Source organism: Pieris napi, chromosome 14 (assembly GCF_905475465.1).
Source record: "Pieris napi chromosome 14, ilPieNapi1.2, whole genome shotgun sequence".
Taxonomy (NCBI): domain Eukaryota; kingdom Metazoa; phylum Arthropoda; class Insecta; order Lepidoptera; family Pieridae; genus Pieris; species Pieris napi.
Window position 1 is genome coordinate 10,240,462 of NC_062247.1, and position 21,306 is coordinate 10,261,767.

At 34.6% G+C, this 21,306-nt stretch overlaps 1 protein-coding gene across 1 annotated transcript in view; it reads left to right on the forward strand.

The window, feature by feature from the left end:
• The window catches only part of LOC125056149, a 59,337-nt gene that overhangs the window by 21,593 nt on the left and 16,438 nt on the right, over positions 1–21,306 (forward strand). The window contains exon 3 of the mRNA XM_047659114.1: positions 17,420–17,628. Coding sequence (XP_047515070.1) covers positions 17,420–17,628 — 209 coding nt within the window. The remainder of the gene's footprint in view (positions 1–17,419; positions 17,629–21,306) is intronic.

The following is a 21,306-nucleotide window of genomic DNA, read 5'->3' on the forward strand; positions in this document are numbered from 1 at the left end:
GGTCGGCAACACGTCCGTAAGCCTCTCGGAGTTACAGGTATCCAAGGGCGAGGGTAAACACTTCTTTCTAAGAGAGCCGCTAGTTCATTTACCCCATGTCCATAAACAACGGACCTCCAATACCTCTTAACTGAAAAGGACAAAAAATAATAATTGATTATTTATCTATGTACATACATTTTCCCTCTAAAAATGCGTGTGTATTCGTATCCCAAAAATGGCTGAAACGAAACAGCTAAAAGTAAAAGACGTCGAAATTACTTTTACTTTCAAAACAATTAACGAAACACACATGCCTGAAAAAATATGTATTTGTAAGAAACTCATTTCATATATTTCCTTAGGGATTTCGGTTATTAGTTTTGTTTGCAAAATGGCTTAGAGCAAAACCGTGCCAGGTTATTAGTTAACCTGTTAGCTAAAACCAGATTTATCCAGTTTAATTTAGCGTTGGAAGTTTTACATATTATCGCAAATATTTAATCATAAACAAATAACTTTGTGGTAAAATATGCGACTTTGATATATTGAAAGCAAAATAAGTTTTCATACCGCTAACGGATATTATAACATTTTTCAAATAACAATATTTTAGCCACCAATTTATAAAACGATTTTTTATAACTTATACTTAAGAGCAGTATTGTTTAAGAGTGGTTAAGCGTGCGTGTCACAATGGTTGTCACAATCAGAGCTAATAGATGTAGAGACTCTTGGGCCGTGGGATTCAAGTGCACAGGCGTTAATTTAAGATTTAAATTGGCGCCTGGTAGATAGTACTGGTGACCCCAGAGGTGGTGCTTTCCTCACTCAAAGAATAAAGCGAGCCATAGACGGACCGCATGTTGCAGTCAAGACCGACTGCAATATGCGGTCGCACGGCGATCTGCACTTTTCATATTAAATTCATATTCGCAATACACGGACCGCTCGAGCAGTTCCAGAGCAAACCGCATATTGCAGTCGGTCTTGACTGCAACATGCGGTCCGTCTATGGCCCGCTTTAGTATCGCAATACAGTGAGGAAGTGCCAGTGTTAAGGTTAGACTGCCACAGGGACCAAACTTTTAAAATTTGTTTTAGTTTTTCTTTACATCAATTTTTAATTATTTTTATTAAGAAAATTGTAAATACTGTATATTTAATTGTTATGTTTAGATACACTTATTAGTTCTTTGACATTTCACCAATAAAGTTTAACATCGCGATTGAACCAGCATTTCGTAGAACTAATAATTGATGGCAAGAACAGGATATTGATAAATTGCCTATTAGTGGAAAAATACAAACTTAAGGCAGTTTTTGCCGCGCATCACAACAAATTTAAGGTAATTAAATGTATGTGAAAAGGTTTTTTGGTGTTAGTGTAACTTTTGTATAAGTCCAAGTTCGATTCAAAATTTAATTGCGACATAAACATAGGGGCCAGTCTTATTTTAGAATCACAAAATCTTCTAAAATATTTCACTCTGCCATCCGTTTTGGAGAAGAAATTGTACTTTCTCCCACATAAAGCGCGGATCCTTGACCAGTCTAATCACTGATTCGATCATCAAGTGTTCTCCAAGAACTCGGGAACTTTGTTCCTAGTTCCACACATCCCATGTGCGACGGATAAGGCCAAAGTTGTTTGCAAAGGGCCAGAACCAGTCTGCACAGGGCCCCGTTAACAAAGACGTTCCGCTTACTGAATGCTGTCTCCGACACATCGACATTTTCTTATGACACCAAAGTGTGTTCACAGTAGCGATGTTGTGTATGTGTGTAATAATATATGTCACCGTAAAATTGTAAACACTGTTAGATTGTAGTCTATACCGCGAGATTGTAAACTGTCGAAAGATTGTGAACCTCAACGAAATGCTTACAATTTAACGTATTATTATTCGGCAGAGTTTTTTTTTCAGACAATTCACACCAATTGACCGAGTCGCATGCTAAGCTGGTGAAGCTTGTGTTATGGGTATAAATACATATTATAGATAGATAGACATATAAATACATATTTAAACACCCAAGACCTAAGCACAACACCAAATGCTCATCACATTGATGTTCGTCTCAGCCGGGGATCGAACCCGGGACCCATGAATTTGCAGTCAGGGTTACTAACCACTAGACCAATGAGTCGTCAGATTGCAATCTATCGAAGTGAAACCGTAAAATTGTGAAACGGATTACAATCTAACGGTGTTAACAATTTTGCGGTGACATATACATTTTATTTTGTTTCATTTTTTTTCGCCATTTTTGTATTGGTGTATTGTAAAGATAGTGTATCTATTTTTGTGAATAAATAAATAAACATTACTACAGAAATAGCAGTGTTAATAACAATATTTGTCTTTGTATTGTCCAACTCATGGGCAGGAAACTAGCAATTTCTCCGCTTAAGTGCCAATTGAAACTCATTTATGTGTTACCAAAAAACATTATTACATCGTATGAAACCTTTTGCGACTTGTTTACGATTACAGCTATGAGAAAATGGTGCTTAATTTTGCATTTATGATACCGGTATCGCTTAAGGACTTCCTGGTTATGATTTCTAGAAACAAATTACTGTATTTTTTAAGTAGGTACTGTATAACTCAGTAGTAGGACTCTGTGTATAAAAAAAATACATGTATTTTAAAGTACTGTATAACTCTGTAGTAGTACTCTGTGTATAAAAAATACATGTATTTTTAAGTACTGTGTAACTCTGTAGTAATACTCTGTGTATAAAAAATACATGTATTTTTAAGTACTGTGTAACTCTGTAGTAGTACTCTGTGTATAAAAAATACATTTTTTAAGTACTGTATAACTCAATAGTAGTACTCTGTGTATAAAAAAATACATGTATTTTTTTAAGTACTGTATAACTCTGTAGTAGTACTCTGTGTATAAAAAAAGACATGTATTTTTAAGTACTGTGTAACTCTGTAGTAGTACTCTGTGTATAAAAAATACATTTTTTAAGTACTGTATAACTCTGTAGTAATACTCTGTGTATAAAAAATACATGTATTTTTAAGTACTGTATAACTCTGTAGTAGTACTCTGTGTATAAAAAATACATGTATTTTTATGTACTGTATAACTAAGTAGTAGGACTCTGTGTATAAAAAATACATTTTTTAAGTACTGTATAACTCTGTAGTAATACTCTGTGTATAAAAAATACATGTATTTTTAAGTACTGTATAACTCTGTAGTAGTACTCTGTGTATAAAAAATACATGTATTTTTATGTACTGTATAACTAAGTAGTAGGACTCTGTGTATAAAAAAATACATGTATTTTTAAGTACTGTACTGTATAATTGTAGCTCTGATAGTTTTATCACCAGTATTCATTTATTTTCAGGTCAAAGACTACAAAATATAAATGAAAAAATAAAATATAAGCCTGATGCAAATAATATTACCGACAAATAATATTGGTATGTCATGTATGAATTCATATTACGTTTGTCATATGCCAACCATTCCAATGAATGGAGACTAATCAATTAGTAAAATAAAATGGTCCCAGAAATACGTCAACTCTCTGTAATGTCGTATTGTTTTCGAAAGCTTTGTTGATGCTCTCTGACTTCTGTGTGATTTCGGAACTGTTTTGTTTTAATACTCAATTTCTATGGATGACAATGCTCGCCGTTCTGTCGACGTGGAAGCGTTCATAAAAGAAGTTGGGAGCGGTTTTGATTGATCAGAAGTCCTGACCTCAATCTAATTGAGCATGTCTGGGGTGTTCTAAAGCGAAGAGTAAGATCAATGCAACCAGCTCAACAAAGCATAGGAGCTAAAAAATCTTGCAGAAGAGTGGGAACGTCTTCCTCGAAGCGTTATTAAAAACATCAAAAATGTTCAAGTTTCAAGCTATGATTTTGACATTTGACATTTGTCAACTTTATTTAATTAAAAAAGTATTTTTGACGCGCGCTTAACGCAGGAATGTGAGGCTGGACTTCGCGCTTGCTAGCCAGAGAGATCGGAAGGCCGTACTAAACTACCTTAAGGGTGTTCATAAAAAATATATAGTTAGATTGATAAATCATCGACATAGAAGCGACATATAATCATAACAGCATATGTGCTGCTGTTCAGACACGCTGGCCCCTTTCCATCTACATGCTACATGGTGCGGCTTGTGAAGTGGCTGAAAAAGCAAAAGCATGCAAATACAGAGGTCTAGGCTTCGAATATGATTTTGTCCCATTCGGTGTCGAGATCCTTGGTCCGTGGGGTCCTAGCACTATAATGCTTTTTAAGGAAATAGCAAAAAGGTTAGTCGACGTCACAGGAGACCAAAGAGCTACCGCTACCTCGTATTAGCGAAGAATTAGTCTAGCTATTCAATGGGGGAACGCGGCCAGTATCTTCGGAACCTTGCCTAAAGGGACTCCTTTTAACAATATGTTTTAGTTATTATATTTAGAGTATAAAAAATAAAATTTAGTTGGTACTTAATTAAATAATGGTGATATGGAATTTAAATATAAATATGTATTGATATGAATAACTTGAATATAATGTTTAGTATAGATGTTATAGAATGTTTCAAATCAAATATGGCGGTTCATTGAATTTGCTAATCCTTGGAGACCGAAGGCTGAAAAGGGCTGAGGATCAAAAGATGGAGAGAAATCGGGATCCCTCGGCTCGTTTAATAAGGTTTATTAAAATCATCGAACATATCATTTCCACTGTTAGATTTTGGGTTTATTCGTTTATAAATAATGTATTTACGCGAGTATTTCACACCAGAGATGTTGGATTATTGTGTATTGATATCAAATTCAAGTTATGTTTTTTCCATTAAAAAAAATTATTTATTTATATGTAATAATACAGCTAGATATCCATATATATAAAAAAACACTTAGACAATGTACATAGCCAATTCAGATTACATTGATAAACAAAATATACGAAACAGAAAACATAAGTCAAATAAGTATGAATAGATAAAAATAAAACTGAAAGTAAACATAAAACAAACTACAACTTAATACTTCAAAGGAAAAATAAATTGTTATTCTGCTATATAAAGTCAAAGTTTTCCCTCTTCCTAAAATATTTCCTCACAGGTGTGAGGAAATATTTAAAGAGGGTTGTTTGGTCAGGTGCAAAAGGTCATCATCATAGATTGTATAATAGTAATTTGTTCTTTATTGAATGTTTTAAACTAACTCTGTTACAAATGTTAATGTGATCTTGTCTTACCTCCCTCGGACAAGCAAAAAAGCTGGCGCGGCCGCAGAGCAGGCGGAAAATAATAAACCGCCTAGTAGAAAGTACCGGTGACCCCAGAGCTGCTCGGGTCGCTGGTGCTTTCCTTGCTCAAATACAGCGAGGAAATGCTGCCAGCATTAAAGCTACACTGCCACAGGGACCAAACTTTATAAATTTGTATTAATTGACGGCTCATTGGTCTAGTGGTTAGTACCCCTGACTGCGAATCCATGGGTCCCGGGTTCGATCCCCGGCAGAGACGAACATCGATGTGATGAGCATTTGGTGTTGTGCTTAGGTCTTGGGTGTTTAAATATGTATTTATATGTCTATCTATCTATAATATGTATGTATACCCATAACACAAGCTTCACCAGCTTAGCATGGGACTCGGTCAATTGGTGTGAATTGTCTTTAAAAAAAAATTGTGGTAAGTGTAGAAAATTAGAACACAAGGACAGACTGTCTTCCATTTATTAGAGACTGTAAGTAGTGTTATTGGACACTTTCTTATGTTAAATATCCTTATCAGTAAATTAGGTTAGAATTAATTACTTATTAGGCTTAAGTTAGGCTAGATCATAATTTTCCTAGTTGTCTCAGTAAATACATATGTATTAAAAAATATTTCCGCACTTCAGAGCAATGGGACACAGGTAGACAGTTGTTACCTGGCGCTGCCTAATTGCCCGGAGATAGTATTTCCGATAATGATATAATTGGAGTTTTGTTTACGATTTCCTTACTATGTATTTATTTATTTATACGATACATATGTAAAGTAAAGCTGCGTAGCGATGTAGCGACAGAATACTTATCACTTAATTGCCTAATAGAAAAAACAAATGATAACGATACTGAAATCTAGAACAAGATCAAGGGTTGTAGCGCCATTGTTGTAATAATAAATAAAATTCATGACAGAAATAGGGTTGTGACAAAATTGATCTAACGCTAATCTCCCAAAATCTGAGTTGTAGGTAACTAGATTACAATTATTCCGTGGTACGAAAAAAGTAGTCTTAGGGTCTGTTTTACAATGTATGGATAACGTACTAAATAGCTATGCAACACATACATTATTTGGAGGATAAATTGTGCTATTTGACACTTCATCGGACTCATAACTTATGATGGACTTTATGTGACGAATAGCGCTATCTGTCGTGAAACGCAACAATAGTGTTTATCCTACCAATAAGTAATAAATAGCTAATTTGGAACTTATGTAGAACTTATCCGTATATTATGAAACAGACCCTTAGTGTTCCATCTAATCACACACAAATCGTATAAGACCTTATACGTGAATGTGTGTATTTGCGTTGGTATAAGCATGCGCTGTGTCTGTGTTAGTTTTTGGAAGTCATGCATACGTAGGCCTCTGTAGAATCTAAATCCAATTTGGATAGCATAAGCAATATGCGTTTTGTGATATCTGGTAAGTTTGAGTATCTCAGAATCTATAGATTGGGAGATTTTTATATTAAGGGGCAGAAAAGCGTTGGCCAAACACAATCCTTCGTTTTGGCGTCGGGAATAAAAAAAACACCTGTTTTAGAAAGAACAATTTTATTAATTAAGTTGTTTCGAATGTTTTACAAACGCCTAAAATAGATTTGTTCTAAGGAATAGATTATCCAGTTCAAATTAAATTTTTGCAATTTGCCAGGTAAATACCAATTTAAGAGTGGAACGTTCAGAATATCCCAGCTAACTGATACTAAATTGAAGCGCAGAATTAACACTGCCTTTGCAATCTCGTGACGTCACTGATGGATCGGAAGTGACGTCACTCCTTTGTCTATGACAAGTGACCCTTGTCTCAAATAATGGTCTATATCATTCGACAGTATTGAAAGGGATTCGATATTTTTCTTTTATTGAATTTAACGCCTGTATAGCTGAAAACGGTTTATATACGAATTATCTCCAGTGAAAAGATTTAGGCTATACTTGATTTTATTTTTGCTCTCTAACATCACATCTGTTTCATGATCATTTTTAAATCTAATAGGCTAGTTGGTGATCAGCCTCCAGTGCCTGACACACGCCGCCGACTTTTTGGGTCTAAGACATGTCGGTTTCCTCACGATGTTTTCCTTCATCGATCGAGCAAATGTTAAATGCGCACATAAAAAGAAAGTCAATTGTGCACAGCCGGGGATCGAACCCACGACCTCAAGTATGAGAGTCGCACGCTGAAGCCACTAGGCCAACACTGCTCAAGGACAAGCAGATACTTAAGAAAATATGTTAGAGAAAGGATGCACATGTGTAAAAATGACATGACAACTTAAGATGACGCAGCGGTAACGATCCATGTAACTTCCTCACATTCGAGTAGCCCGAATCACACCACTCAAGACGGGACTCTTTGTGTTGAAGAAGTCGTATGGGTCCGCCATCATCCACGAATATACACTGTAAATACATTATTATGTAGAAATAAAGAGAATAATAGTAAATAATTAACACAAGAAGGTTTCTAAAACGATTCGGTAAAAGGTCTCTTTGGAGTTGCTGAAAATTTCCACCGACTCATTTTTCATCACAGTTTTATTGTAAATCCGACACAATATGTTTCGACCTAAACAACACACACATATTATTGAAAACATACAGAATTGTGACAATAAATGCTCCTTATTTATTCATATTAAACATGTTTGAACATACTATTAGTTAATGTACGTCGATAGAAATAGACACAATATTTATTTTAGTTAAAACATCAAAATGTATGATTAAAATAAACTTCCAGGTCCCTTCTATGAGGTGTGTTAAGTAGTTAACACATATGTCGTTAACAGCATATACTTAAAACAACATAGAAACAGATGCAGAAATGTGTCTATTTCGTGACGGGGTTAAACTTCTGACCAAAATCACATTTTAAATATGATTGTTGTCAATCTATCCCTAAAAGGCGGGCAACGCAACTGCGGGACTTCTAGCTTTGTCGATGTCCGTTTAAAAAAAACCGTTCGAACGTGACGTGATTTAATTGTATAAAAAAGCAAACAAATTGTAAAGAGAATAAATCTCGAACATATGGTACTTTGATTTGAACTTTTTTCAAAGCTCACCCCGCGCCACTAGCTTTCCGGCTTACGTCATTGCTTACGTAAGCAATTTAATTCTGGAATTTGAACTAAAAATAATGTTTATTGTTAAATCATGGCTTACTATAAAAGGCGTGAATTTGGTAATTGGGATTTGGGTACTTCTCAAACAATGTACACAAATACGACTTTTAACACTGCTCTTTTAAGTAAATTTAATATTTAGTGCCAAAACCACTTAGCTTACCTTAATCATATAAAAAAAGGTTACATAAATTAATAGGCAACGGGCGGTCTTATCGCTAACAAGCGATTTCTTACAGACGCGGCATGCAAAAAATACCTTCTTTTAAAATCATACATTTGTTTACGTACACTTATTACACATTTCATGTGGTTAAATCGTTGTGTGCTGTATCCATAACATCTGCTCTTACCAATTTTATATAATCTGTTACAGATATCACAGATAATAAAACCCAACATATTTTAATTTGAAAATGGAATCCGATTACTCAGTTTGTTTTGTTAATTAATGCGGTAACGTCTGCTAACAGAGCGATAGCTCTCATAAAAAGCAAATCATTCGAATTTTAAATATATTTTCTTTTAATATTAATTTCGCATTTTAAAGTATATAGCATCCGTTTTACATCAACTGAGAGCAGAGTTGGCCAAGTGGCTTTAGCGTGTGACTCTCATACCTGCCCTGCGATTCTGTAACTCACTTCACGAACTCACACAGCGGTTTTCGCATCGGCGGTCGCTCTCAAATCAGTCGTGAAGCAGTCATTTTATGATTTGGCATTCTGAAACGGTGGGAACTTGTAGTTTATTGTTTATCAGAATGCCAAATCATAAAATGACTGCTTCACGACTGATTTGAGAGCGACCGCCGATGCGAAAACCGCTGTGTGAGTTCGTGAAGTGAGTTACAGAATCGCAGGGCTGAGGTCGTACGTTCGAACCCCGGCTGTGCACCAATGGATTTTCTTTCTATGTGCGCATTTAACATTCGCTCGAACGGTGAAGGAAAACATCGGTAGGAAACCTGGTTTGCCTTAGACCCAAAAAGTTAACAGCGAGTGTCAGGCACAGGAGACTGATCACTTACTTGCCGATTAGATTAACAAATGATCATGAAACAGATACAGAAATCAGACCTAAAAAAAAGGTTGAAGCGCCACTGATTTGTTTGTACATCAACTGAAATGTTACTACAACTTTTATTTTAATGTTTTCATTACAATGTACTATGCTTATAATAACAATAAAGCCACTTTAATTACATATTATAAAAATACAAATCAGATGGGTGCTAGTTTTCTTATTCACTTCATCTACGTTAGTTATTATTTCCATTACTATGTGTTCTGCAGTAAAGACCTCTTTTAGGTAAATGCCTCCTTCTGAACTTTTCATTTGGATCTGTTCCTTGCTACCTCCATCCATTTCTCCCCAGAAACCTTTATGATGTCGTCAGCCCTTCGCTTTTGTGGTCTTCCCGTTTCTTTTTCCTGGTGGGAACCCCACGGGTGGTTTCGGCGGTCTATCTTTGATAAATGACATTGAAATAGACACAAAAATCTAGGTCTGACCTAAAAAGTTTGTAGCGCCACTGTTTTTTTCAATAGTGATAGAAATCCGTCTTGTACGTTTTGAGTTAAGTCGTTGCAAAGTGATACCGCCGCCCATGGACACTCACATTGTCAGAAGGATCGCAAGTGCGTTGCCGACCTTTTAAGAATTGCTACGCTCTTAGTATAAGTCTATATGTGCTTTACATAAAAGAACCATTAATTTTGATATCTTAAATATCACTAATGAAAAAATATATCGAACAACGCAGTAGAGTATAATCTAAATATTTTTTCTTTCGAATATTTTCTTAAAATAAACTGACCTGATATTCGAAAATTAAAGTCGAAGTATCGTGTTTAAGATATAAAAACTGTTTGAAGTCGTGTCGTGCAGAAGTAGGTTTTCCGAATTAATTAAAAACTAACGTTTTTCGATCGCAGCTCGCAAATAATTGTTTTTCTTTGACGGAGAAAGTCTAATTAATAATTGAAAAGTCTTATTAAAACGTAGTATAAATAGCGTTGTCTTTAGGCGTTAAAACAATGTTTTAATTGGTGTGAATTTTTTATTAGAGTAGGCCAAACGGGTAGGGGGCTCATCTGATGTTGACTTGGAAACTGTCAATGTCAGAGGGCTCGCGAGTGCATTGTCATTCTTTTAAGAGTAAGAAGTAATGTAAGAATTTTTCACTTTTCTTGTAGGACCCGGAAGGAAGGACCCTAAGTTGAATTTGTTCGGAAATACTGGCTGCCTTAAATTCTGTTCTAACGTTCTGTTGTGGAGTGGAATTTTTTGTTTATACTTTTATGCTTCTTGATGCTGTTTTTCAATAGTATTATTTCTTCAAAAGCAAGTCTTCTGCGCTTAAAACACAGATTTAAAAAAAAACTCACAATTTTTTTCTTCATTGTACTTGTACAGTGTTAACGTAGATAGTATGGCACAGGTGGGGTTCAAATACACGACCTTAGAGTTAGTGCACGCTTAAATAATAAACTAAGAAAATAGACACTTAGTCAAAAGTCAAATATCATTTATTCATATAGGTTCATATGGACACTTATGAACGTCAAAAAAGAAATATACAATAAATTCTTCTAATTTTACATTTACAGCCAGTTCTCAAATCAAGGGCGTAGAACGGAAGAGAAGAACTGGCAATAAACTCTTCGCCACTCATTTTAATCGCCAAGTTTTTTGTTTTACACAAAGTTTGTAAGGAGTTGCAACCATTACACCATGTTCCACATGACATCTTAAATAATAAATAATATTAAAATAAATAAAAAAAAAGATTTGTCCTCTATTAGAGCTTAGATGTCTCCATATAATTTGTGTCGCTATTAAAATTTATACATATACATACACATCTTAATATATATAAATCTCGTGTCACAATGTTTGTCCTCAATGGACTTCTAAACTACCGAACCGATATCAATCAAATTTGCACACCATGTGCAGTTCGATCCAACTTGAGAGATAGGATAGTTTAAATCTCAAATTATAGTAGCAATTTTAATTTATTGCTAATTATTTGTCTGTTATTATTTGACAGTCACAAATCGCAATTCTAACAGATGGCGCCGCGCTGTGTTGAAAGTACCAACGTTTCACATAAGATACTATTTAACATCTGTAACAAAAACCTTAGCCACAGCAACGCTTGGCCGAGTCTACTAGTACACATATATATATATATATATATATATATATATATATATATTATGTTTATAACAGCGAGTAGGCTTACCTGATCTTAAGTGATATCGCCCATGTACTGACTTTATATTAATAATTGGTTTAATCTGTATGTTCCTAAGTTTGTATCTTACTTGCGCTTGTAAAATGAGTACGTCATTAAGAATAGTATTGTCTGACGCTTGGTAATTAGTTTACATATACATATAGATGACAATAATAAGCATAGGAGCCAATACCTTATATTGATATATTTACCTAGTGGCCTAGAGGCTCCAGCGTGCGACTCTCACCCCTGAGGTCGTAGGTTCGATCCCGGCTGTTCCAAAGAAAAGGAAAGCTTTCTTTATATGTGCACATTTAACATTCTCTCGAACGGTGAAGGAAAACATCGTGAGGAAACCGGTTTGCTTTGACCCAAAAAGTCAACAGCGTGTGTCAGGAACAATAGGCTGGTCACCGACTTGCTTATTAAATTGACAAATGAAACAAATACAGAATTCTGAGGCCCGAATGTTTAGAACTAATTCTTTAATTATGTCCTCCACTACTGCATTGCAAAAACTCCATAATTATGTCTTAAATATTCCTTGTCCCATATTGTAAATTATTCTTAGTTCAAATTGCTTCCGGTATACAGGAATAGCTATGTTATGATAACATAGTTTCGATATCAGCTACCCAATAACGCTTGTATTATGTTATCTAAGAAGGTAGGGCGCCCCTAAGCAATAAACAGACTATATAGTATATATATATTAGGTAAACATTGGGTCATGTAAGCTCACGTGCTTTGAGCCGAAACTCATCGATATTTAGCTAGAGTGATTGATCGATGACGCTGAAGTTCTAGGCATATTTGCTATTTATCATTTTGTATACGAGAATATTTCATAAAAACCTTCCTTTGTCGTTATTACTTTTAGTACCTAATGATATTGAATTTTGAAATATTCGAATGGACCGAGTTTCTTTTGTTTTTTTTTAAGTATAAGCAGACGGGCTCAGCTCATCTCTCTCTTCTGTCCCATGGACACTCATTGCTAAGAGGACTTGGGAGTGCGTAGGCTCTTAATGATTGGTACTCTTTTTCTTGAAGAACCCTAAGGCAGCCTACGCACTGGCGACCATAGACGCGGCCAGGCCGCCGCGACCATGGTCGCTGGTGCGTAGGCAAGCGCGACATGCGGACATCAAATGTGAAAATCGCGTGGCATCAAATTAGACGCCGCGGCCAACGGTGGCCGCTGGTCGCTGGCCGCAAAGTGCGTAGGGGCTATAGCGATGGCCATATAAAGTCCAGAATTCACTGGCCGCCGCGGCCAGGTCGCGGCGACCATGGTCGCCAGTGCGTAGGCAGCCTAAGTCAAATTTGTTCGGAAATACTTCAGTAGCTGGTTCCACATAGTGGTGCGCGGCAAAAACTGCCTTTCAAATGTCCAGATGTGAAACTACGGACGTTGTCGTGTTTTTCGTAGTGCAATTAAGTTTTTTATTATCTTTATAAGTAAATATTTTTTTTTGTTAAACCAAAAAAATTATAATTAAAATAAAATACAAAAATACAAAATACCCAAATTTGTTGCATAAATGTGTTTATTAAGAAAGATAATGCTATTATTGTACTTCCATTACTTAAAAAACGGTAAATATTGAACTCGTTTATTTGCAAAGAAAGTGGTTGAGATTTATCAATTATAAAAAAGCCGCACAATCAGCCATATAAAAATAGACATGTCATATTAAATATCATTATGTCATAAGAACAGTTATTTTATAATTTTTGTCAAAACGTATGATCTAATTACTCTCCTACGCTATAATAAGTATTACACAGTGATCTATAACTTCTAAGAAAGTGATTAAATAGTTGATAGCCATAGCGTAACAATTTTTAAATACAACGTGGTACAACATGCATGCTCCTACATTCGTGTTAGAACTCTCGCTAGATAGCTACATTCCAGATGAACGAGCTCCAAGCAATATACACTACAATGCCTATTAATCTTGTTTCAGTTTCTATTCTCTCTATAAACCAGTACGTAAAAGTATGGATGTCGTCTATCAGACGTCGCGTAGTTCATTTTTGGGTTTAAAAGGTTCTTCACAATTTTTTTCTTTTACTGTACGAGCAGCGCATTGGATGTTACAGTGCATCGCTCTCGACGTTCTTGTATGCAATTTAAAAATAGATTTTTCAATATTCGTAACCCTTAGGTTGCAATCAGGGGTACAAAAACTTAAAATTAAGGCTTGCTATTGTAAATATAGCGTAGTAAGGAAAAAATAATAAGTGCACTTCGACGACGAAAACTTCGAAACCGGAGCGGTTTATTTTTTGCAATGTTAGGCAAACGGGCCCATGGACACTCACTGAAGGCTTGCAAGTGCGTTGCCGGCCTCTGAATTGGTTCGCTCTATTCTTGAATTACCCTAAGTCAATTAGTCCAGAAAAACTTCAGTGGGCAGCTGAATGACGGACGTCGAGGTGATACGGATGGTATTTTGTACCTTGACGTCCGATGATGAAGTTCAGCTGCTTGCTGAACACACCAAGCTTCTTAGACTAATCTAGCCTTCCCTTCCAAATGACCGCGAAACTGAACCTAGCTGTAAAATAACTGTAAATTCACACACAATCACAATAAAAACTTAAAAATGCAAATGGATTAACATATTTCATTAAGCGTTGACTTATTATTTAATCAGTCGTGACATGAAGTGTTGCGGATGACCTCGTTTGTAATTAATTGTTACTCGGCTTTAAGTCGGAGGCTGCCTCATTAATTTTATAATTTAACTTTTATAAACATTTTTCGATACCCTTGCTAAGGAACATTTCAATTAGATGAAACTCAACTTAAAAAGGAAAAAGGGACAAAGTAATTAAACATCTTTTATTGCTCAGAAAAAGATTAAAACGTTGGAAATCTTTATACCCGCTTTAGAATTTAGAATTTTGTTTAATTTATATACACAGCGCGGAAACCTCGTTAACGTAAGATTTTATAAATAACCTTTACAGAAAAAGAATATCGTTTATTTTATAACTGATTTTTACGACTGTGTAAAAATTACAGAAGAATAAAATAATAATGTTTATGAAAAACCCATAACCCTGATTAATAAAATACGTTTCTATTATGGCTAGACTTTTTCTTTTAACTTTCAGTGATGTTGAGTTGTCAATCTCTGCCACTCCTCAGTCGTTATAAGTTATAACATTATTAATCTATGTATTTTAAAATCAAAACAATAGTAAATAATCTAAAAGCTTGTAACAGACTAGCGATAAAATACGTTTCACCAGACATGGTTCGTTTTTATATGATAATTTATGTAGACACTATAATACGAAAAAAATAATAATAATGCGCCTCCATTTTAAATGTATCAAAAAGCATGGTAGCCTTCTCCATACCATGTGAAGAAAAAGTACAAAATACCTACCAGTTATTCCTTCCAATAAGTTCTTTTTCCTAGATCTTTCTTATCATAAATAGCTGAAGTGGAAACGGCATTGTAACACGTACGATGTACGCGATATTCGGTACAAATTGTTTAAAGCCAATTCTTGAAAGGCAAGCAATGCACTCGCGAGCCCGTTGGCAATGTGAGTGTCCATGGGCGGCGGTATTTTACATTGCGCATGGACGCATGAAACTGCTTCCCCCCTTGGGTTTTTAGGTGACGAGGATTTGGTGACTTTTTAGGTGGTTTCGCGCATTTATGCGACTGGGCTGCTGTTTCTTTGACCGTCCCAGGGGACTTCGGGGCAAAGTTTCCTGGCCTTTTCCCCCTCTTCTTTTTTGTTCATAACCGCCTCGCTGTCCGCACCTAATATCGATTTTACTACATTTGGTGGGCTCCTCGCCCTAGAGTACATGCAGCAGAGACCTTTCTGCCTACCATTCTTCAGTCCCTCAGCATATGCAGGGTGTCGTCCAGACTGTCTCCGTCACAGTGGTGGCTGATTGGTGCCTTCTCACCTATTACTCTGCAGATAACTACATAAGCATCCATGTATCGCTGACCAAATAATATATAAGAACACGTCACAGATAAGACTGATAATTTAAACAGTATATTCAAAATATTACAAATCACAAATCATTTTAAAAAATCAGTGGCGCTACAACCTCTTTACTGGGCCTCAGATTTCTGAATCTTTTCATAATCATTTTTCAATCTAATAGGCAAGTAGGTGATCACGGTGCCTGACACACGCCGTCGACTTTTTGGGTCTAAGGCAAGCCGGTTTCCTCACGATGTTTTCCTTCACCGTTAGAGCGATCGTTAAATGCGCACATAGAAAGAAAGTGCAATGGTGCACAGCAGGGGATCGAACCTACGACCGCAGGGATGAGAGTCGCACGCTGAAGCCCCTAGGCCAACACTGCTCCACACTAGGCAATCACATCATTATATCTGTATAAATAACGTAGCGTTTATAAACACACCTAGTTTATCTAGACAGCCTTTATCAATTTAGTTAATTGATCAAAAACATGACTGTGTTGCTATTGTTAATTATATGTTGTCAAAATCAAGTACTAAGGTATGTTTGCTCAGTAGAAATGGTTTCTCAATTAGGCAGTCATGACAGAGTGTAGATAAGACACGTTTCCTTCAGCTAAATAGAATCCTGACACGTAACAATAGCACTTAAAGGCGACTTCAATCAATTGGTTCGTGATGTCTTGAATTCTCTTATGAGAACCGCAATGTACCAAACAATAAATGTTAGGAATTATTTAGTCTTTGCCAGTGCTACGGCGTAGCCCGTAGCTGGCGTAGTGAGCCGTGCTTTTTGTAAGCTTTATATGCGCGTTGTTATGTTGATGATAATAATAGAATATTTGATAGATTTTTAAGTATAGAAACCTTGCTAATGTTGCAGTGAGCTATGCGTACGTGCATAAGCGTGTAATTCTTAATGCTAAAGTTGTTCGACCCAAGGCTGCATCAATGGGATCTGTTTGAAATTTCAAATCAAAAGAAATAGCATTTATCATACCATCAAACAGTTAAATAATTAATTGATTCTTAATTTAACTAATAAAGACATTTGTAAAGATAGACAATGTAGCTTCTTAGCTAGTATAATAATAAAGGAATCTCCCTTATATATTTTTTTATTAATCATCTTTATCATAGATGTTAAAAAGATCTCGTACCAATCAATCACTTCCGAGAAAAAACAATGGCGAGCGACCACTGACGATATAAAAATAATGGGGTGCTGGTTGCCTAGCAACGTATTAATAGAAGGAAAATTTTAGTATAACAGGATGACAAATGATTTAAGACATATTATTTCCAGTATATTCAAGACTACGTAACATTAATGCCGAGATCGTAAAATACAGATACTACTTTAAAAAGTTCATTTATTTTATTCAGGCTGAGCAGTGTTATCCTAGTAGAACACGACTCTTTCGTTAAAGTCAATAGATTTTTCTATCTTTGTGCAAAATTATTTAATACAAGTAAGATATTCTGCATGTCTTAAATTCACAAATTGACGGCGTGTAGCACATATCAGGTTATACAACTTATACATTCAAAAGACACATATACGTTATCAAATACAAAGGAATGCTTTTTTATCCTCATCGTCCTCAATTTTTCATCTATCAATTAATAGATTTTGATGATTTATCGTGGACTAACTGTAAAGCTATGTTCCTATTTAAACTAATGGTCATGGTAGTGTGCGACAGAGATAATATATAATAATCATCCGATTGTCTCTTTCCTATCAATATTAATCGCCGGGCACTGTACCTATCCGAGGTCACCACCAAGGCTTGTAGCACACTTTAAAACACAAATCTATTTTTCAGGTGTCCGAGGCCTCCACAACCTAGATATAAACGTGCCAAATGCAGTACTCGTTGGTGAAACGGTGACGCTTGAATGTACCTGGCAATTAGAAGATGAAGAAGCTCTGTACAGTGTCAAATGGTATCGGGGAAGAGAAGAATTCTATAGATATATACCCAAAGAGCTTCCACACACAAGAGTATTTCCATTACCGGGTATCGAAGTTGATGTAAGTACTGAACTTTGCAGTTTGAGTTTACTTATCTTGAGAACTCCCAAGTTTCTTCACTCATGATGTTAACTGATTTCACTGTGCACTAATAAGCTCGTGATAATATGCTAATTGGTTAGAGGTTAAACTAATTGTGTTGTTAAGGCAGTTGGAGTCTTGAATATTATTCCCAGGATTACTATTGTTTCGGTGTCTAGGAGGCTGTAGATATTATGTTGCCTTTTTTTTATGGCTCTGGCACGGTTTGTGCATTAGCCAGCGTCAAGTATAAGATTTCTTTATAATTCGTGCTTGCCTTAGAACTTCGACCGTGTCCTCTATGTACGGTTTAGGCACTCGCCCGGTACCGCACAACCCTCCCAAAGGCCGAGAACAAATTTAAATTAAATTAAAACTTGCCCTCGAACCGGGAATCGAACCCGGTACCCCTCACCTAGCTGCCACTTAATAAGACTGATAGGCTTTGAGGCCCCTATATATGTTGCCTTTAAACTTTAAAATAGAGGCCGCATCTTTTTCTGTGTAGATTAAAATAGCATAAAAAGAATAGGTACATTATAGTCTATGTATGTTGTCTATATGGTACCATAATCTGTGGACCAATTACAAAAATTCTAAATTCAAATTGCCGTTACAAAACATAAATGTTTAATTTAATAAAGATTTGAAAAGAATTGAATAGTTTTTGTAACACCAATATTATTTTCCCATTGTAACTTTTTATTTGGTTTTTGCTCGATTATGTTGATGAATGGTTCTAGCATAAAAGTGTTTTCCCGACGGTAAAAACTGAATAGTGAAAGCGGTTATATAACTTCCAATAGTACAACAAACAATTGAAAATGATTTGCGAAACTTTGTGGGGAATTCATAAAATGTACAAACATTTTACTAATCCAACTAACGATGCTTTTAGAACAATATACCTAGACATTCTTTATCTTTTTTGTTAAAATAAACCAGCAAAAACTTATTAAGAATTTTTATTAACAGCCAAACAAAAGATGTACAAACAATAACTAAAAAAATATTGTACACTGTTTATTCTGTTGAAATTGATTTCTCATGAAGTTTCTGAATATTTTAGTTTATTTATTTTACTTGGTAGTGTGTTGTTTTTCTATATTACTTGGCATTTATTCGTCTAAAATTCAGGCTAAGATTCTGTAAATGTTATTGTGATAAATATAATTAAAACTTAATATAACTGAGTATTTCCGTATTTAGTATTTAAGTATATTCTTAACCTACATAGTATAATAATAATCAAATAAAAATAATAAATAGAAAATTATAACAAATTAAAAAAAATTTGGTCCCCGTGGCAGTGTACCATTAACGCTGGCAGCATTTCCTCGCTGTATTGCGATACTTATTCGTTAAGCGAAGTCAGTGCCAGCTGTGGGGTGATCGGTACTATCTATCAGGCGCAAGCTTAAATCTTTAAATAGCTGTACACTTATACTCCACAAGGCACAAGAGTCTGTACTCCAAAGGGTACAAAATCGAAGTTGGAGGAAAGGCTCTGGGTATGGTATAATTTTTTAACGCCATTGTTAGTGTGCATACATAAAAATTATAATGATGATGTAAAAAAAAAACTATATGGAATATGATTCTTATATTATATTAACACTGGTCTGAGTTGTTTTAGGGTTTTAGATTATTATTATTACCAAAGTTTTGATTAGTTTTTATTGATTAAAACTTCATAGTGAAACATTTTATATACATAACTTCTCCTGGCATAACTTAAACCTAAACCAACAAACCTTACTCAAATCAAAATATAATTTGTTCGTTAACATTTAGTTATTTACAGCGAACCAATTTCAAATAATATGTAGACTAATTTACATACATAAACAACTAACAAACTATATAACAGTTTGAAAATAAAACATCGTACATTGAATCTCTTTAAACCTGTCGCAAATATATTCAGTACTACTGAGGAAACGGCGAATCATATGAACCTTCTTTGATCTTGTTTAAATTATTATAAAAATATTTAAACCAGAGAAAAACATTCCTACGTTTGTATCCTTTAGATAAGTAAGAAGTACTGAAGAGAAGAACTTTAAACTATTTAAATTGATTTAATAGCTTATTCGTTCACAAAAACATAAATATTTTTAAGTCAACGGTAATAGACCACTGTCAAAGTAGACATGGGGAAAAATTGGCTGTGCTACAAATTAATCTGGAATTGTATAGAAAAAACACCTTTTGTATGGCCATCAAGGTTTATAATAATTTACCAAAAAAAAATATTTTCCTACAAGTAACAGTTTTTAAAAATCGACTTAATGCACTAATTTTGAAAAATGTATTATTATATTAATGATTATTTGCGTGAAACGTTATAGTGATGGTGTAGTGATAAAATAATATATGAATTGACTATAATGTAATTGTTACTTCTATTGTACCTTTTAAGACAAATTTGCACGCCATTTGTGTGACAGAATATGCGAACTTTAGTTTGTACCACCATAACATTTTTGTACCATATTTTTGCAAATAAATTATTATTATTAGTTATAAAAACTGTTACCATGGATATAATTACTATAAAGTTTTAGTAGCCCAAATGCATCAGTCTTTCATAATCTCGCTCAGCGAACTGATGATAATACCTGTACTATCACTATGTAATCAATTTAAAACCATTTGAACATGAAACAAAGCGTTGTTTTAATAGCGTTTCAGTACTAATCACGCAATTGTTTCCTCGTAAATAAATTAATGATTCATTCATTCTAAAGGCTTTCATAGTCCGTCGTTAAATATTTGTGTTACAATTAGGAATTAGATGCGGTATGGTTTTTATGATACTGAGTTTTCGAGTCCTGTAGCTCATTAGAGATTGAGGCAGACATACTCTCGTTTCTGTGTCTATCGACATGTGTGTAAACCATTCAATCACAGATGCAATAATTATTTTGATATAGATTTTACTGCTAATTAATGTCAATTCATGCCAGTTGAAGTTCAATTGATTGGTTTTTTTACTTAAGGAACTGTAGAGGGTTAAAAAAATTGTAAATAATATAGTGAGGAATGGGGTTATGAGGTAACAGTTGTTTCTAAATATGTATATGTAATAAGGGTGGAAGGCATAAGTAATATTCTTACATAACTTTTTTGCTTAAACACAATACAACTTCTTACAGCTGAGATGTTATTGTTTAAGCACTAACTTAAGTTATACTTTATACTATCAATAAAGCTTTTTATAAATTTGACACTATTTAAACGATCCTAATTCTTGGGATTTTTTGCTCCAGATTAAATAATTTGTATGACAATTAAAAAGAGTGGCGGAGGGTTTCTTGCCAATTCTTCTTGACCACTTTACGCCCTTGACTTGCGAACTGATAGTAAGTGTAAATTTAGAATCAATTTAACATCTTTTCTGTTGACGTTCAAGAAAAATTTAATACATTTTTTTTATAATTTTACATTAATATATGAAATTTTGATCCATAATCTATGATTTAAAGATTAAATTACGATATAACAGTGTAAATTTTGTTTAGTTCTTATAAGGAAAAAAGTTTGCGACCTCGATGTTGGATTAAGATAAAATTTAAATACAAATGTTTAAAATTCTGATCTGTTCGATTAAAATTTTAAGCTTGGTTACCTATATCAATAAAGTTATTTTAAGTT